Source organism: Nansenia antarctica (genome assembly GCF_963989245.1).
Source record: "Nansenia antarctica genome assembly, chromosome: 1".
Lineage (NCBI taxonomy): Eukaryota > Metazoa > Chordata > Actinopteri > Argentiniformes > Microstomatidae > Nansenia > Nansenia antarctica.
The window spans coordinates 70882796-70902098 of NC_137674.1; the positions used below are offsets into that span (position 1 = coordinate 70882796).

General features: G+C 47.9%; 1 protein-coding gene across 1 annotated transcript; it reads right to left on the reverse strand.

The window, feature by feature from the left end:
• Positions 1-357: 357 nt before the first annotated feature.
• On the reverse strand, positions 358-12465 carry LOC308168428 (cytochrome P450 2B4-like). The gene is made up of 9 exons (XM_080543015.1): positions 12292-12465; positions 11575-11737; positions 11090-11242; positions 10708-10868; positions 2090-2263; positions 1792-1930; positions 1514-1701; positions 1095-1236; positions 358-629 (listed from the first exon to the last, which is right to left on the reverse strand). Exons 1-9 carry the CDS (start codon positions 12448-12450, stop codon positions 445-447), a joined length of 1464 nt encoding a protein of 487 aa, XP_080399141.1. The 5' UTR covers positions 12451-12465; the 3' UTR covers positions 358-444.
• Between the last annotated feature and the right edge of the window lie 6838 nt (positions 12466-19303).

Sequence of the window (19303 nt, forward strand, 5' to 3'; positions counted from 1 at the left end):
GCACCTCGTGTTGAAAACGTGATCACTGACGTCACTCCCCAAGACGCGAGAAAAGCAATACATGTTTGTTTACTATCGAACATTACAAAGAAATACTGCATTTAGCCTAAGTTATGAGGTAGTAACGCAATAGTAACGCACAGTCACTCGAATAAGTAACTTTAATCAGATTACTGATTTGGAAATAGTATCGCGATAGAATACTCGTTACTGGGAAAAGTAATCAGATTAGAGTATCGCGATACTTAGTATCGCGTTACCGGCATCACTGGTATTAATACATTAAATAAGAAATGTAAAGAAATTATACTTGTGTTACAGTGTTAGGATAAGGGAATGGAAGGCAATAATACCAGCTCTAGCATGACAAGGTAATTCCGATCTTTATTCAATTACACAAAGTGTTGCAAAACATATTGAAAGAAGGTACTGAGTTCACCCTTGCTAGCTGTTCCACAACGAAACTCTTAAACGGTACGGCTTAGGTGACTGTGTTCCCCCGAAGATGAGATCAAAGTCAGGAACGTATCCATCCTCAGGTAAGATGAATCGGAAATGCTGAAGCAAGGTCACGAGAATCAGGAAGAGCTCCATACGTGCTAACCCCTCCCCCAGACATACACGAGAACCTGAGGAACACACACACACGCACACACACACACACACACACACAAATACACAATCAGACACTATCCACACTATCCTCTGACACGGTGGAGAGACAGTCTACAGATACACTGTTACTGGAACTGGAACAGGGAGAGAGAATTCTATATGGACACACTGATGCTACCTCTCTGCACCAACCATCAACTGTTGTATTCCAAATTATATTACTGTATGAATATGGTTGGTTATTGAAGTGTCGTGAGTTGCAAAGTTAACTAAGTCTTTGAGGTTTGGGAGTGTGTGAAGAAAGTGTGTGAAAAAAGTCTCTGTGAAGAAAGACTGCATTTGTCTCTGTTATTCTCTCTCGCTCTCTCTCTCTCTCTCTCTCTCTCTCTCTCTCTCTCTCTCTCTCTCTCTCTCTCTCTCTCTCTGTCTCTCACACATACACATTCACACACACACACTTGTGTTTATTTTCTACCTACCAGCTGAGAATGGCAGAAAGGCTTCTGGCTTCACAAACTCTCCATCTTCGTTGAGGAAGTTATCAGGATTGAACTCATGAGGGAACCTCCACTGGCCTTCTTCATGTAGCACAGAGGACAGGTTAGGAATCACCATCGTACCCTGGAATAGTCCGAACAAAATTGTGAGATTTATTTACATTTGTCAGAATGAAAGTCAGAACATTTTGATTGGTTACCGACTTGTTCCCACTTTCACCAGCTGTTGTCACAAATTGTGAGATAGTGAGAAGAAATACATGAAGAGCAACTGAGAGTAACTCTATAGGACGATCTAAAAGGTCAGTGACATTCTGCATCCATCAAGACCACTCCTTGTAGATCAGGACATGTGATGCTAAAGGAAGGGACAAAACATTAGTTGTTATGGCAACTCTCACCTTGGGCAGCTGGTAACCATGGAGTTGCGTGCTGCGGTTGACAGTGTGGAACACGCCAAGGGGCACGACGTCTGAGATGCGCTGCGTCTCGTGGATCACGGCTTGAACGTACGGCATGGCGTGTCTGTCCTCATATGAGGCGTGTGCTCGTCCACCAAGCACCGCCTCAATCTCCTTGTGACACCGCTCTGTGGAAAGGAATCACATCCTATAAGCACCACCAACCAACACAATGTGTGTGTGTGTGTGTGTGTGTGTGTGTGTGTGTGTGCACTCACCCTGGATGTGTTGGTTAGTCATTAGCAGTAGCAAGGCACTGCGGAGGGTGTTTGAGGTGGTGTCTGTCCCGGCGATGAACAGATCAAGCAACATTATCACCATCTGAGTCTCATCAAATGATGAGCCTCCATCAGCGCTCTGATAACACACACAAGCACACAAGCACACACACACACAAGTGCACACACACACACACACACAATGCATATGATTTCTACATCTCACTCTGTCCTTCTCCCCCCAGCTGGGTTGTTCCATGTTCATTGAGGAGCACCATTCTCTCATCTGATTGGTTACCTTATCCATCTGGTCCAAGTAGCAGTCAAGGAGGTCCCTGGGCTCTCCTGCAACCCTTGACCTTTTGTGCTGGGTCACAACCTTCTGGACATGTTCTTTGATCTGATTGTAGTTGTGAAAGGCTTTCTTGAATGGCAAGGGGAGGACCCTCAGGACAGGCATGACTTCATAGAGCTAAAACAAATAGATGAAGCTGGTCCAAACTTCATAGAAATGTGGACAATGTACAGAATAAACCATGGTAGATCATAGAAACTATCATAAATGTGACACAGTCTGGTAAAAAGGGCTGCAAATGAGCAAAAACTTTCAATGTGTTTTTCCGTTTTGAGAAGAGCCCACTCGATATAATAAACAACAGTTTAAAGGTCTTTGCACACCAATGCGTTCACCAATTTTTTAACGTCCGTTAAAAATAATAATAATTAGAACTCATGTTGTAGGGTGTTCACACATATAATTTTGCTTTCACTTTAGATTACATGAAATTGCATTTTATATTTGGATAGCATCATAGGCTACTCAAATTCAGGCAGAAGGGCAGGGTCCAGCCAGGTGCACACACTGTCATAGACATAGACATCATTCAGCATGGTTATAACTGTTTCTTTTTCTATTCTACTATTCTATTCGACTTCTGCTGTCTACGTCTCCCTGGGTATTCCCTTACGCGTGATAAAAACATGTCTGCTAAACATGTCTTAGATGGCAAACAGCAAAGAAATGCCACAATATACCAGGACTTAAGAGATGCCCAACAAAGGATTTGACAAATCCTGGCCCATTTTGCGCAACAAGTGGAAGACTCTGAAGCAGCGGAGACAGGGTTGCCAGATGGGTTGGTTTCGGTGGATTTAGCGGTTTTAAATTGTGGTTAGGCTGGAAATTGTCAATCCCATCTGGCAACCCTAGCGGAGAGTCTACAAGATGGTATGTTTATATCGCACTGCTGGAGATACACCAGTGGCATAGCGGACGGGCCCGCAAGCGACGCACCGCGGGGGGGGGGGGGGGGGGGGGGGGGGGCAGCCACTAGGGGGCCCCCTAACATCGGATACAAACTTAAAAAAAAAATAATAATAATAATAATAATAATAAGTGGCCCTTCATTGTGTCAACCTTAATTTTAATATATAGGCCTATATTTAAAAATATAAACATAGTTAGCCGTATCCAATAGCAACATGACTTTGACGTCACACGAAAATGAGCAAGCGAAAATACCTCAGCGGTGCGCAAAAACGGGAACTTTCCTATAAAAAGGAACAAAATTCAGCGAAACTTCGAAAAAAGTCATCTTTTCTTTTACCCAATGCAGCTTCTGGCCCTTGCACACCAATGCGTTTTTCACGTGCGTTTTTTACGTCCGTTAAAAAAATAAATTAGAACTCATGTTGTGTCAATCACGCTTGCACACCGAATCCGTAATATTCGTCCGTCCAAAAAAATTTCGGAACAGGTTCGATTTTCTGCGTTTTTCGCGTCCGTCAAAAGCCTTTTGAGAGTTGTTATTGACCACTCCGCCATGGTAGAGGGACACATTGTCAAATTAGAACTGCAGGACAGTTGGATTAATGCTTACGGAAGTACATGTCTCAAGTATTATCTCGGCGGTTAGTCGAGTGAAAGAAAACAACATACAGATGATAATTCACACAATATAATACCACGAAAGCGTACGGCACTAAACAATAACATTTATGAAGGGTATACCGCCTGTCCACTAGGTGGCAGTATCTCGTTTGCTATGCTGTCCGGCTCAGTCAGGAGTCGGCCATGTTATTATTTGTTTAGTGTCAGACGTTCATGTTACGGTGGCCGTCTATTGAGCTGTCCACCTATTCCTGTAAGTTGGTTATTCGAATGTTTCTGGTTAAGTTATATATATTACATTTACCCTCCTTATACTTTATCTCAATTCATGCTTCTATTGTTTGTATATTTGCAGGGCGTTTTCATCTTTGTCATTAAACACTTCATTGACATTGAGGAGCGTATTTTTTCATGAAAACGCCAGGAAGCCATGGTCGTCGTTGCATGCTCTGTCCCTGGCTGCGCTTTCGGAACTGAAAACGTGTCCGAAGCACTCGCCATTGCCCTGTTGACGAATCATGGATTTGCCCATCAACGCACATCGCCTGTCACAGCCGCGCCGACCCCCCGAGGCCCGAAACTGGATCGGCCTAAAGTCGACGTAGGCGTATCGATTGAGGAATGGAACGTGTTCATCCGTCGTTGGGACGTCTTCTGCACTGGCTCAGGCATAGGAGCCGCCGAGGCCCCTTTCCAGTTGTTTCAGTGCGCTGGGCCTGAACTTGGTGACAGCCTGTTGAAAGTCAACCCCAACGCCGCCTCCGAACCTTTGCCACACCTAATTGCCGCCTTACGTTCACTAGCAATCATCCCAGTCGCCACATGTGTCCTGCGCACCGAGCTGCTCCAGCTACGCCAGGAGCGTGATGAGACATTCCGCGCCTTCACTGCCAGAGTACGGGGGAAAGCGGAGACATGCGCCTATGTTACAGTATGTGGGTGTGGCGAGGATGTGGACTATACCGACCACATCATCCGCGACGTTCTAGTCAATGGCATCTCTGATTCGGACATTCGCCGAGAGGTACTAGGGACGCCAGACATCCTTAAAATGCCAGTGAATGACGTGGTTGCACTCATAGAAAATAAAGAGATGGCCCGCAACGCTCTCCCGTCATCCGCCCTTTCGGCCATGTCGTCATTCCAGCGCTTAAAAAAGAGTCCACAGGCAAGCCCCACCACGACCCCAGGCCCAGCGGACGTGGCTAAACGAGCCCCGTGCCCTGAGTGTAAGAGAACCTTTAATGTCTTCACAGAGGGATCCCGCGGATGGAATACCAAGCCCCACCAGCTTTGTATCGACTGTTATAGGGCCCACCGACGCAAGGGGCGACCGCAGCCATCTGCCAGCAGTCAACAGGCCGCCGTGGAGTCAGAACCGATCTCCCAGATCTCGTCGGTTCAGTCTGATGCCCGCCCTGGCCAACGTCGTGGGAGTCACCACCAACGCCACGCCCCCACGCCCATCAGACTTGAGCACCACATTTTCTCCAAGGGCGAATGGAGAAGGGCCAGGCTGAGAGACCATCCCCGAGCGCTGATCACTATCTCGGTTGACATGCCTGTCGGACCGAGTGCAGGCACCGGCGACCGTGGCTCGGTCAACGGGGCGAGGGTATCCGCCATCGCGGACACTGGTGCACAGTCGGACCTTTGGTCCCTAGAGGAGTTCATTGCCTGCGGATTCTCACGTGACGACCTGCGTCCCGTCCATCTCAGCATGTCGGCCGCCAACCGCTCCCCCATAGCTGTCGAAGGCGCATTCTTCGCTAGACTCTCGACAGCCTCCAGCAGCGGTGGAGTGGCGTCCTGCCGCTCCATGGTGTACGTGAGCAGCTCAGTCCGGGCCATGTACCTATCCTACGAGTCGCTGCTCAACCTCGGCCTCTTGTCTATGGACTTCCCATCAGGTGACATCGTAGGGGGGCCCAACGACGAGCGTGGGTCTTACACGCCAAACCAGCCCCTGTCCGTCAATGCTACGAGGTCCACCAACGGCGGCTGCGGCGACCCGAGTAACCCCCACAGCGCCCAGTGCTCATGTCCCCAGCGTACGGTCCCTCCGGAACGCCCTACAGCGCTACCCTTCCCTGTCACACCAGAGAACAACAGCCGGATGAAGGATTGGCTATTCGGGAGATACGCCTCATCCACATTCAACACTTGCCCTCATCGGGCGCTGCCGTGCATGGAAGGGCCACCCATTGAAATGCATGTGGACCCCGCAGCCACGCCGAGAGCATGCCACACCGCGGCCGTTGTGCCTCTACACTGGCAGCAGAGAGTCCACGATGACCTTCTCCGGGATGAGGCCCTCGGTGTCATTGAACGTGTGCCATACGGCGAACCAGTGACATGGTGCCATCGTATGGTGGTCACTCGGAAGCACAATGGCTCCCCCCGCAGGACCGTGGACCTCTCACCTCTCAACAAGTTCTGCCTATGTGAGACTTTCGCCACCGAGTCCCCATTCCACCTCGCACGTCGTATCCCAAAGGACACCTGGAAGACTGTCACGGACGCCTGGAATGGCTACCACAGTGTGCCGCTGCGTGAATCGGATCGTCACCTGACCACATTCATCACGCCCTTTGGCCGCTGGCGTTACACCAGGGCGCCACAAGGTTTCCTATCGTCGGGGGATGGCTACAACCGCCGTTTCGATGCGGTCCTCTCGGACTATGAGCGTAAGGAACGTTGTGTGGATGACACCATCCACTATGACACCGACCTGGAGCAGCACTGGTGGAGGACCATCGACTTCCTTACTCGTGTCGGCCGGGCAGGCATCGTGTTGAACCCGGACAAGTTCCAGTTTGCGGAGAGGGACGTCGAGTTCGCTGGCTTCAGGGTGTCGGACACTACTATCGAGCCACTCCCCAAGTACTTGGACGCTATCCGAGACTTCCCCACCCCGGACTCCACGACGGATGTCAGGAGCTGGTTCGGCCTTGTCAACCAGGTGTCGAACTATGCCCAGCTGCGCGACACGATGGCTCCATTTAAGCCATTCCTCAGCCCACGCTGTAAATTCTCATGGTCACCCGAACTGGAGGAAGCCTTCCAAACGTCCAAAAGTGCTATTGTCGGGGCTATCCGTGAGGGCGTGGAGATCTACGACATGCAGAAGCGCACCTGCCTCCGCCCTGACTGGTCCAAGCGCGGTATTGGTTACTTCCTGCTCCAACAACATTGTAGCTGCGCCTCGAGCATACCAGACTGCTGCCCGGGAGGATGGAGGATCACCCTCGCTGGTTCACGCTTCCTGTCCCCGGCCGAACAGCGCTATGCGGCCATCGAAGGAGAGGCCCTAGCCGTGGCCTGGGGTCTGGAGCAAGCACGGTACTTCACGCAGGGGAGCGACAACCTCGTCGTAGTTACAGACCATAAGCCCCTGGTGAAGATCTTTGGCGACCGTACGCTAGATGAGATAACGAACTCACGCCTGTTTAGACTCAAGCAGCGTACCCTCCCATGGCGCTTCGACATTGTGCACCTGCCTGGAAAGAGCAACTATGCCGCTGACGCAACCTCAAGACATCCGTCTCCATCAGGCTCAGCGAACGGCCTCTCACTGGGATTGCCGGGCGTGCCTGACGCCGTGGAGTCAGCACTTATGGCTTCCATCCGCGCCGATGCACAAGAGCTCGGAGCCGTCTCTTGGACCGTCCTTGCACGAGAAACAGCAAGTGATGCATGCCTCAGCCACCTTCTGCACCTGATCGAACATGGGGACAGGGTTGATATGAACGACCCAGCCCTGGCGAGTCTATCACCAGTCTGTGAGTCCATTTACGCACAGGACGGCGTCCTGCTATATCATGACCGCGTCGTGGTCCCTCCATCCCTCCGCGACAGCGTCCTTCGACACCTCCATGCCGCCCACCAAGGGATCTCGGCGATGGGGCAACAGGCCCGTGCCATAGTCTACTGGCCAGGGATGTCAGAGGACATCCGAGCCGCCAGGTACGGATGTGCGGACTGTAACCGGAACGCTCCGTCACAAGCAGCCACGCCCCCCCTGCCATCCTCGCCACCGTCCACCCCATTCGAGGCGGTGTTTGCTGACTTCTTTGACTATGGAGGTCGTCACTTCCTGGTTATCGGAGATCGACTATCGGGCTGGGTGGAGGTCCTATGCTCCACAGCAGGCACTGATATGGGAGGCTCAGCTGGGCTGGTTCGCCACCTCCGTGCGTTCTTTGGCTCCTTTGGCGTGCCGGAGGAACTTTCGAGCGACGGTGGTCCGGAGTTCACAGCAGGCCAGACACAGGACTTCCTCCGTTTGTGGGGCGTCAAACACCGTGTGTCCTCTGTTGCTTTCCCACAGTCAAACGGAAGAGCGGAAGTTGCAGTGAAGTCTGCGAAGCGCCTCCTGATGTCCAACACTGGCCCGACTGGCAGTCTCGATCATGACCGCTTTCTGCGTGCCATGATACAGTTACGCAACACGCCTGACCCCGACTGCAACCTCTCACCGGCGCAGATTATCTTCGGTCACCCCCTTCGAGGTTCGCTTTCCTTCGTCAACAGGCTTGAGAAGTTCTCGAACCCACATATCCGACCGCTCTGGCGCCAAGCATGGGCGGCAAAGGAGGATGCCCTTCGGACCCGGATGTCCCGTACCACTGAGTCCCTGCAGGCTCACTCGAAGCCACTCCGCCCATTGGCACTTGGTGAGAGGGTGTTCCTCCAGAACCAGCAGGGCCCTAGCCCTAACAAGTGGGACAGGTCAGGGGTGGTGGTGGAGTCACGTGATCACGATCAGTATCGGGTTAAGGTTGATGGGTCTGGACGCCTGACTTTACGCAACCGGCGGTTCCTCCGTGGCTACACCCCCTATGCTCCTCACCAGCCAGCTGCTATGTCCCCTCCACCTGCGCCCTTGGTACACCGCTCCCTACCTGTCCAACCGTGCCTGGTGGTGCCCCAGGGGATCGTCCAGCAGCTGGCGGATGGACCCTGTGGCGCGGCCCTGGGTCCCTCCTTGCCGGCGTCTGCTGGTGAGGCGGCCCCTGGCCTCGGGTCCCAGGGCGACCCTGTACCCACTGATGCCACCCCGAACGCTTCGCTTCTAGTGTCGCAGTCGCCACTGTCGCTGCCCCGTCCTACGAGGCCTCGCCGTACAAGGGAGCCACCCAAGCACTACGAGCCCGAAACAGGCCGTTGGACGCGGGACTGAGTCCAATTACCTGTTTCAGTTTATAGCTTTCCGGACTGGGGGGGATGAAGGGTATACCGCCTGTCCACTAGGTGGCAGTATCTCGTTTGCTATGCTGTCCGGCTCAGTCAGGAGTCGGCCATGTTATTATTTGTTTAGTGTCAGACGTTCATGTTACGGTGGCCGTCTATTGAGCTGTCCACCTATTCCTGTAAGTTGGTTATTCGAATGTTTCTGGTTAAGTTATATATATTACATTTACCCTGCTTATACTTTATCTCAATTCATGCTTCTATTGTTTGTATATTTGCAGGGCGTTTTCATCTTTGTCATTAAACACTTCATTGACATTGAGGAGCGTATTTCTTCAATTTATTTGGGCAGCATCACTAAACAATAACATTCATTTGGGCAGCATCATACTCAAACTCAGGCAGAAGGGCAGGGTCCGGGCAGGTGCACACACTGTCACAGACTGCCAGTGCATCATACAGGTACATCATTCAGCTGGTTATAGCGGTTTCTTTTTCTATTCTATTCTACTATTCTATTCTACTTCTGCTGTCTGCGTCTCCCTGGGTATTCCAGATGGCAAACAGTAAAGAAATGCCACAATATACCAGGACTTAAGAAACGAGATGTCCAACAAAGGATTTGACAAAACCCGGGCCTATTTTGCGCAACAAGTAGACTCTGATGCAGCGGAGACAGGGTTGCCAGATTGGCTGGTTTTTGGTGGATTTAGCAGTTTTTAGATTGGTTAGGTTGGAAATTCTCAATCCCATCTGGCAACCCTTAGCGGAGAGTCTACAGATTGTATGTTTACAGATATATCGCACTGCTATGCACACCACACTTTGTTAAAATAAATAAAGCTTGTACTTTTCTACTTATAATACTGTAGCGAACGGGAATCTTCTAGTGTAACTCACCCCATGCGGGAGTCGAACCCCGACCTCCCGCATAACCGACGGCCGCGCTAACCATTAGACCAAGAGAGTTAACTCCCTTGGAGGAGCTGTTAACGGGGCCTCATACAGGATCGTTACACTATCCTCACCGTTCGGGAGAGCGTGCCCTCACGCTTCACTATGTCAAGTCCCTCACGTGGACACGCCTCTCCGATGGCCTTCCTTCCATCCAAACTTTCTGACACCAGTGTAGCGAACGGGAATCTTCTTGATTAGACCAAGAGAGTTACCTCCCTTGGAGGAGCTGTTAACGGGGCCTCATACAGGATCGTTACAATACATTCTACTGATGTAGTCTACCATTTGGTTTTAGTTATAGGCTATTGCTCTCACTTGTTTGTACCTTTTGCTAAGTCAAGCATTTAGAATGTAGAGTGCATATTGCGAAATTTCGCAACGTCAATAACGCATCGGACTCTAAAAAACGCACGTTTTTTTAAACCTCCGTTGCGAAAGGGCCCCCGCCGCCACCTTGCGGGGGGGGCTCAGGATTTTGCGGTACGCCACTGAGATACACACCACACTTTGTTAAAATAAAAAAGCTTTATTGTACTTTTCTACTGATAATACATTCTACTGGTGTAGTCTACCATTTGGTTTGAGTTTTATTGCTCTCACTTGTTTGTACCTTTTGCTAAATCAGGCATTTAGAATGTAGAGTGCATATTGCGAAATTTCGCCACGTCAATATAACAAAAAAAATCGCATCGGACTCTAATAAACCCATCGGAGGTCAGTGTGCAAGGTAACGTTTTTTTCCGGATGACGGATTTAAAAATACGCATACGAAAAAAATGCATCAGTGTGCAAAGACCCGTGCGCTCTCCTACATTCTCCAGCCTTTGGTTCCAAAGCAGTAGAGGTAAATATAAGTTGTTCAAACTGTACTGTACCATGGCCCACGGTCCAATGGCAAGTTTATTGAGCTTCTGCATTCCGTTGATGAGTGTCTGGAAGAACGGGTCATCATACTCAAATCTGTCCCCAAAAATCACTGAGCAGATGATGTTAGATGCAGCCTGATGGAACAGGTTCTGAGGATCAATAGACTTGCCTGCCAGAACAAAGCAACGATTCAACATACACAGGCAAGACTAACAAAGAGCTGAATACACAGACAGGACAGAGCAACAATCACCACACTAACATTGTACTTATTCCAAATGTGAATACTTTAGTGTTAATGTCACATTGAAAGTATTGGGATAATAGCATCAACAGAATAGATGTTGGAACTATAGGGTATCTGTAGCACCAGTTTATTTGTTTTTTTACCAGCACTGGTCTCCAGCTCAGAGGAGATGTTGGAGACCTCCTCTAGGATGCGATCTTCCATGGAGCGTTTACCCATACCAAAGTTCCGCAGTGTGGACAGAGCAAAGCGCCGATGCTCCTTCCAGCTGGGGCCATAATCCGCCAGAATGATCCCTGATGAACACACACAGACACACACACACACACACACACACGCACGCACGCACGCACGCACGCACGCACGCACACACACACACACACACACACACACACACACACACACACACACACACACACACTTGTCGTCTTTTGTTTAAAGTATTAAAGTTGGGCCCAAAGGATTTCCTTGCAACAAAACTATAATATCAAACTGTAAATATGTGTGTGTTTGTGTGTGTGTCACTGCTCAGCACTTGATAACTGATGTAAGACTACTCCTGTCTGGACCAGTCCTATAGTATTTACCACTATAAAACTCTGCCAGGATGAGTTCCAGTTCTGAGTACCTTTGCCCTCAGTAATGTGGCTGATCATGACGTGGTTAGGTCGTCCTGAAAACTCGGTCGCGTGAGTGACCAGCGCCTCATGAATCACCTCCAGGCCGCTCAGCACCACAACGGGCCGGGAACCGATGTACAAGCTGAATACGTTTCCATAGCGCTCTGACAGCTGAGAGAGAGAGAGAGAGTGAGAGAGAGAGAGAGAGAGAGAGAGAGAGAGAGAGAGAGAGAGAGAGAGAGAGAGAGAGAGAGAGAGAGAGAGAGAGAGAGAGAGAGAGAGACAGAGAAAGAGAGAGAGAGAGAGAGAGAGAAAAAAGACACAGTGAGACAGTGAGTTGAGTGACAGTTCAACAAACACACTTTAGGAGCTGACTTAAAGGTTTTTCTTTATTTAACAAGTATCTGTTGTTGCTGAAAAAGCCCACCAATCAATTAGCCCATCAAGTGTTAGGGTTAGGGTTTATATTCTGTAAAAAAATCATATCTGAAAACACAATTATAGTGAACTCAGTGGACTTTGTTTCTAGGAGTAATGAAGGTCAACTCAGTCTCTGGAACCTGTCACAGTGGCTACTGCTGCTCATGTGATGAAAACTCATTTAATCTTGATGAAACATGTACATTATATTAATTAGGTCAGAAAGGAATACTCTAGGAAAAATCTCATAGATAGAAAAGCCAATGTAAACCTTCCAGTCACTGAGGTTACTGATGTTCTCTTACCCTGTCCAGGTCCTTCAGGGGGTTAGTCGGGTTCAGCTGCAGCAGGTTGCCAAAGAGGGGCAGGGGACGGGGTCCTGGAGGGAAGCCGCTGGGTCGGCGGACCCAGAGGAAGAAGAAGAGGAGGACGGAAAAGAGCACCAACACCACCGACCAAAACATTGTGACTGCACTTTGCTCTTACTGGCGAGCTATTTATTGACCAAACACGCACATGTACGCAATCACACACACACACACACACACACACACACACACACACACACACACACACACAGTGTGAAGGAGACAAAGCCGTGTAGCCGTCTCTACACTGACCTAGCCAGCCAGAATCACTACACAGACCTAGCCAGCCGGGTCTCTTAGACGGAGCAGATCCAGGCCCAAATTAATGGTCATTTTTAACACCCAGTTGACCCAGGTGTGGACAGGCCTGCATTTCCTGGCTTGGTCGGTGACTGTGGGTGAACAGGGACCCGTTGGAGAACCTGGCCAGGACCGGAGGAGAGCTTCCCCTCTGCCCCGCCCCACACCTCTGCTGGGGAACCCTGTCCAAGGAGGAGGAGGTCTGGGGAACCCTGTCCAGGGAGGAGGAGGTCTGGGGAACCCTGTCCTGGGAGGAGGAGGTCTGGGGAACCCTGTCCAGGGAGGAGGAGGTCTGGGGAACCCTGTCCAGGGAGGAGGAGGTCTGGGGAACCCTGTCCAGGGAGGAGGAGGTCTGGGGAACCTGGGACTGCCAGGAGGGGTTGAATTTCCTCTGTTTACAAAGAGTGAGAACTGAAGGAGAGGTGTTCTGTGTGGAGGCTCTGTGGTAACTTAAACCTACTGTATGTCGGCTCAGTGTATATTATTACAAATGTCTATAATTATATTATTACCAATGTCTATAATTACCAATCATCTAACAATCATTAGATGCTTTGTACTGCCATCCCATTTTTATTATCATGGGTTTGCTGCCCCATAGTGGTGATGGAATTCCTTCCCTCTGCTCTTACTTTGCTTGCTACTTGAGTGTCCAATGACCTGGGACCTGTTCAAATACTTCGTCCTTCTTCCTTGCTTAGAGTGACTCATCGGTCTCTACTGGATCGGTGACACTGTATCACTGAATCTATGTTATTCATAAATTGTAGGTGATTTTCTATAGGCTATGTTGTGCAATACATCATGTTATTGAAGTAATGTTTGATTAAACATGGGTCGTAAATCCAGATGTTTTTGTGTTTTATTGTGTTTCCTTATTAGTGTTCCTACTACTACTACGTAACAGTATTGTTATTGGTGGTATACTTCTTCTTCTTCTTTTCCTGGCTTTGGTCAAGTAGCTCAAAAAGTCCCTGACCAAAAATGCTATAAATTTGCATGCCACAACTAGAGAGCAAGAAATTACTATGGCAGAAAGAATGACCATGATTAGACCATAGATGGCGCTATAATAACCAAAAGTAAATTATTAATTTCAGAATGCTGGCATTTCCACTCCGTTGGATGAAAATTCATGAAACTTGGTACATATGTGCCTTTCCTCATGGGGAACATATTTGCCTCAAGAACCCATAAGGTTCACCATGATGGATTTGTCTGCAGATGCAAAATTTGGCCAAACTTATACAAATTAACTTAAAATCAACTGTAACTGTACTGCGTGGTGCACATCTCTATATAGGGTGTTAAAGGATAAGAGATCCATTCCAAGATGGCGGAGAAAATGATATGAAAAGATTTTTTTTTTTCAAATGCTCTTTTCGAATTGCCCTTTGTCAATATTTATGGCAGTATTTATGCTTAATATTTAAGCATTTGAAGATATCTAAAAAAACAAGGACATTACAGATGTTTGACATTTTGAATGTTTGAAATCTTTGACATTTTCTACACATCTGTAACGTAATGATGCGTCATTTGGCGTGGGCACCACACGTGCCCACCCTCTTCCCCTCCTCCATCTTTTAGGAATACGAGAGGACAGATGTTAAGGTAATGAAATTATGTGATTTTATATACATTTGGCCATTGTCCATTTAATTAAGCAATATCACACGAGAGGGAGTGCTGTTATACTGAATATCAGCACGGCTGTGATTCAGTCGTAGGTACGAGGCCGCAGGCCGAGTACCGAAATACTGGAAAAATACTGACTAAGGCAACAAAGGAGTGGCTCAAGAAGAAGCACATTAAGGTCATGGAGTGGCCTAGTCAGTCTCCGGACCTTAATCCCATAGAAGATCTATGGAGGGAGCTGAAGCTTCGAGTTGCCAAGTGACAACCTCCAAACCGTAAGGATTTGGAGAGGATCAGCAAAGAGGAGTGGGCCAAAAGTGGGATCTGCGCAAACTTGTGGCGCTTTTCCACTACAGGGCCAGCCCGGGTCAGCCCATGCTGGCCCGGTTTATTATCCTTTTTCCACTGCCAAAAGTACCCGTGCCATTTCTGGTACCCGTGCCGAACAAGAACTAAAATATTTCTTGTTCGCGATGGGTAGCGAAAGTTGGGGAAAGGTACTTTTTTGCCAGGCTGCGTGTGACGTGTGACGCTGCACACCGTTGATTGGTCAATGGAAATCGTCATCCCATGTTCATAGATTTCTTCGCTAACCGCCATCTTTAAATACCACAACAGATTTCTCTCTAGGAAAATGTCACTTACTGTTTCTGTAATAACTTATTAATAAAGATTAGAAAAGTTATGCTAACCATCGTACTATCTTAGTTTAATGTCATTTCAATGCATCATAGAACTTTTATTTACAACAAGCATAACAAAAAAATCGCTATTATGGCGATGTGCTGGTCCCTCAGTCCAGCGCGCTTCATCACCCCCCTTCTAAAACTGCCATCTCCCCTTTTCATCCCTTATGTCATTTTATCAATGCACATGGTATTACTGTTATTTCAACATTTAAACCTCTTTCACGCATCGTTCCCTGTAACTTCAATGGAATCCCAAGCTGTGCCGTCCAGGCATTTTCGCCGTTCACTCGCCGTTCACTTGCCGTTCACTCAGCCAAATGCAGATTCGTGTCTTGCTCCCTTTATCCCTGTTTGCGAGATCTAAACTACAAATCTACTCGAACTGAAAGCGGCAAGTAACATCCATATGCTGTATAAATAAATATATTTGACTACCAGCAAGACAGTGCTTGAGCCCCGCGCCCCGCGTCATTCCAATGAGAGAAGCACACACAACACACAAAGCACACACAATGAGAGAAGCACAGCCTTTCCGTAGAAATACATCGCTCCCTGTATAACGTTATATATCTAACGGTCCATGTTTTAAGGCTGATCTGTGCATGATGGTGCTGCATTTTGACATAATTCTTATCGCATTTCCCCCCGTTGTGCTGTGCTGTGCCGTTCCATATTCCAGCGCTTCATCATCCCCCTTCTAAAACTGCCATCACCCCTTTCCATCCCTGGTGTCATTTTATCAATGAACGTGGTATTATACATATTTACATTTACATATGACATATTTGTTGTTATTTATGGAAGTGTCCGGTTGCTGGAAGACGCCGGCTACACTGCACAGTTTAGCCCGAAATAGAGAGAGTGCTTTATCCCGCTAATAGAATACAGTTCCAGTAATAACACTTTTATGTCTATATTGTAATCATTCTCTTCATCTGTTTTTAAATGTTGATCTATTTATATCGATCTATTCTTGCCAATTCCTTATTACCCGTGGAAAGGGGGAACACTTTAGGACTTTCCGTTCAACTGAGGAATTTATGGAACTCGCGTAGAGTTCATCTCGCATTTCCCCCGTTGATGTGACGAACTGAAAGCGGCAAGTAATAGGCACTTAAGTTACATGTTTTAAGGCTGATCTGTGCATGATAGTGCTGCATTTTGACATAATTCTTATCGCATTTCCCCTGTTGAGCTGTATAGCGGCACTTATTACAGTGAAGTGCTCTTATGACACGTAACTCCACCTACAGTCCCGGGTCGCTCAGTATAATGGAGAAGCGTTTCTGAAAGTACGGCACGGCACGGCACGGCACGGCACGGATGCAAATGCAGCCCGGTAGTGGAAAAGCGCCATTGGTGACCAACTAAAAGAAACGTCTGACCGCTGTGCTTGCCAACAAGGGTTTCTCAAGAAACAGAGAAGAAGATACAGAGCAATTGAAGAAAATTCTAATGAACAAGCCCAAAGTGTGTTAGTAATATATATATATATATATAATATACTCTCCCTGACTTTAAGAGACGCACACCACTACAGAGACACAGAAGCTGTTTCTCCATTGTTAGGAACACAATTCCTCACGTCCCCTCCTCTGTCCTTCTCTGTCCTCCTCCTCTGTCCTCCACATATGTAACGGGAGGAACCTAGATGTTCTCCAATTTTTCTCAAAAATGTTGTCCAATTTTCAGTAGGACACAAGTGAATGACGGAGGAGAGGATGCGAGGAGTCATGTTCCTAACAATTGAGAAAATAATCAGAATCAGAATCACTTTTATTACATCTTACTGCACAAGTACACAATAAAACACAGTAAAATTCTTAGGCTTTGGTTCCTCAACATTGACATTGCAGCATTCAGATACAAAAACACAATAATAATAAGTAATGTAAGTAAATAAAAGAAGTAACCCTGCAGTAATAAAGTGATGGTACTACAGTGGCTTCAATGCAAAAATGCTGTGCAAAGTACAATGATATTAAATGCAATATAATACAGCACAGTAGTAGTCCAGTGGTATACAAGTAATCCAGTAGTGTGCAAGTAGTTACTGTAATATGTTCATTTTTGTAGTGTGCGTGGGGTTGGTTTGGGGGTGGCAGTCTTTTGCTTTCTTCCAGTGTATTTCTCCAGGAGCCTGATTTCTCGGGGGAAATAGTTGTTTGAAAAGGTGCGATACTGAGTTCACACATCCTGAGAAACACAGGACGTTGACTCATGAACAGCTCAAACTATTTTAAGGGAAAGTTTTGAAGATACAGAGCAATTGAAGAAAATTCTAATGAACAAGCCCAAAGTGTGTTAGTAATTTTAGAATTAGAGGAAAATATAATCACATACTATTCCCAATATGCAGAACAAACCATAACCCAAGACCATTGTTTGGTTTGTTAGGATTCCATAATTGAAATGGGAAGCTTCCTTCTCCTCTAGAGTCTAGACCACTTCCACTTCCGTCCTATCAATGCTATCTCTGTACAGACCAATACAAGTCTCCATCAGTGCAGCCGTGCCCCTAAAGCCCACCACGTCTGACCTGTGAGGAGAATGTTCAAGTCAAATCACAAATGTACCTGGTAAACAAATGAAGATGTAAACGTACCCTCACATCCCTCAAGGTCAAAAGGAGAACCACAGATTTTGAACAAAGTCGTATTGGTAAACCGCATGAGCAGAGAAGGAGTAAAGAAGTCATTCTGTCAGCAATGGTCATAGTGGAACCCTTGCTTTCATCTATTCAATTATGTTAACAGCTTACTTCAAGGGAGGAAGGAAGGGAGGGAGGGATGGATAGATATAGAAAAGTATGTGTGTGTGTGTGTGTGTGTGTGTGTGTGTGTGTGTGTGTGTGTGTGTGTGTGTGTGTGTGTGTGTGTGGGGGGGGGGGGGGGTGTGGGGGTGTGGGTGGGTGGGGGTGCATTTCCAAACCACTCAAACAGAACCCTGATCTTGCTCCAGCGCCCTCTGTGAGAAGGTGCCCCCCCCCCCCTAGCCCCCTTATGTACTGGGAGTTGGTCTCTCCAGCTGGTCTTCCCAATGCTCTGTGTTTTCTGCAGGGACAGAGAGAGAGGAAGGCTGGGGGGGGGGGGGAGGGAGGGGAGGAGGGAGGGTGGGTATCGTTTTCTCATTGAATATTCCCGCGGCCAACCGAGCCCCGCGGTGCTGAGTGACTGCTGTTCCCCGCAGCATCAATAATACAAGAGGAAATTATTGTACGACCATAGGCCACACTGACACGGAGTTAAAGGGCCAGAGGGGGGGGGGGGGGGTGGAGCGGTGGTCCTTTCACTCACCCTGCTTGGGTTTCAGGGCCTGCAGACGGGCCGCTGGAGCTCAGTACAGGGCCTGATTGTGTGGCCGGAGTGACCTGGAGGAGGGATGTGTCTGCGCCGTGACAACCCGCAGAGCTCCCCTGGCTCCGCGTGGCCCTGTGGGTAAACCAATACCCCCCACAGACCCAGAGTCAGGATCAGGAGCTCCAGCTGAGAGACAGCTCAATAGAGAATTAGTCAGCAGGAGACATCGGGACAGCTAGAGAATGGCATAGATAGCCATGGGTTGTGATTAATACCATCCAGATTTTCACCCTGCTTTGAGCGGCTACCGTCGCTGACAGTTATGACCTTCGGGTTGTTTTCATAATGGGATGTTATTTTCTGTAGAGTGTAATTCTGAACATACAACAGGACTACGTAGATCTTACAGTAAACACCAAGGTCAGTGAATGCCTTGGCAGAGGAGACTTCCCTGTGTTTCCTGTAACTCAGAAAACAGTCAGCTGAAACGTGATGGGGAGTTGACATCCAACTAAACCCCCAGAGAAATGGAGAACAAGAGCACAAACAGAGATAAAAAAACATCCAGGGAGAGAGGGGGGGGGGGGAGAGAGAGCAGGAGTGGGAGGGGCAGAGAGGGAGAGTGAAATAGAGAGAGGGAGATGAAGAAAGGGTGAAAGTGAGTGCGAGAGACAGAAAGAAAGAAAATAGGTCAAAGTCACATAATCCTGTATTAGTGCACGTTTGAAAGTTATGGAGACATTCACAAAGTCTGATTAACCATTTTTCAAGGATATTTGAGGTACTAAAAAGAACATCAGCTTTGGTGAGTACTTAGGAATTCTAATTCTCCTTTTTTGTTATTGCATACAGATCAGTAGTTATTAATAGCTGTTAAGCATTGTACAGTAAGGCTTAAGATCCACAGCAGGAGGTCCCTTATCTTGTTACCTTTATGCTTATAAACTGTGCCGAGGAGTTTGAAGATATTGTTAAAGTTTGAGTTTGAAAAGAAAATGTCCCTAATTTCTATAGTATATTTCT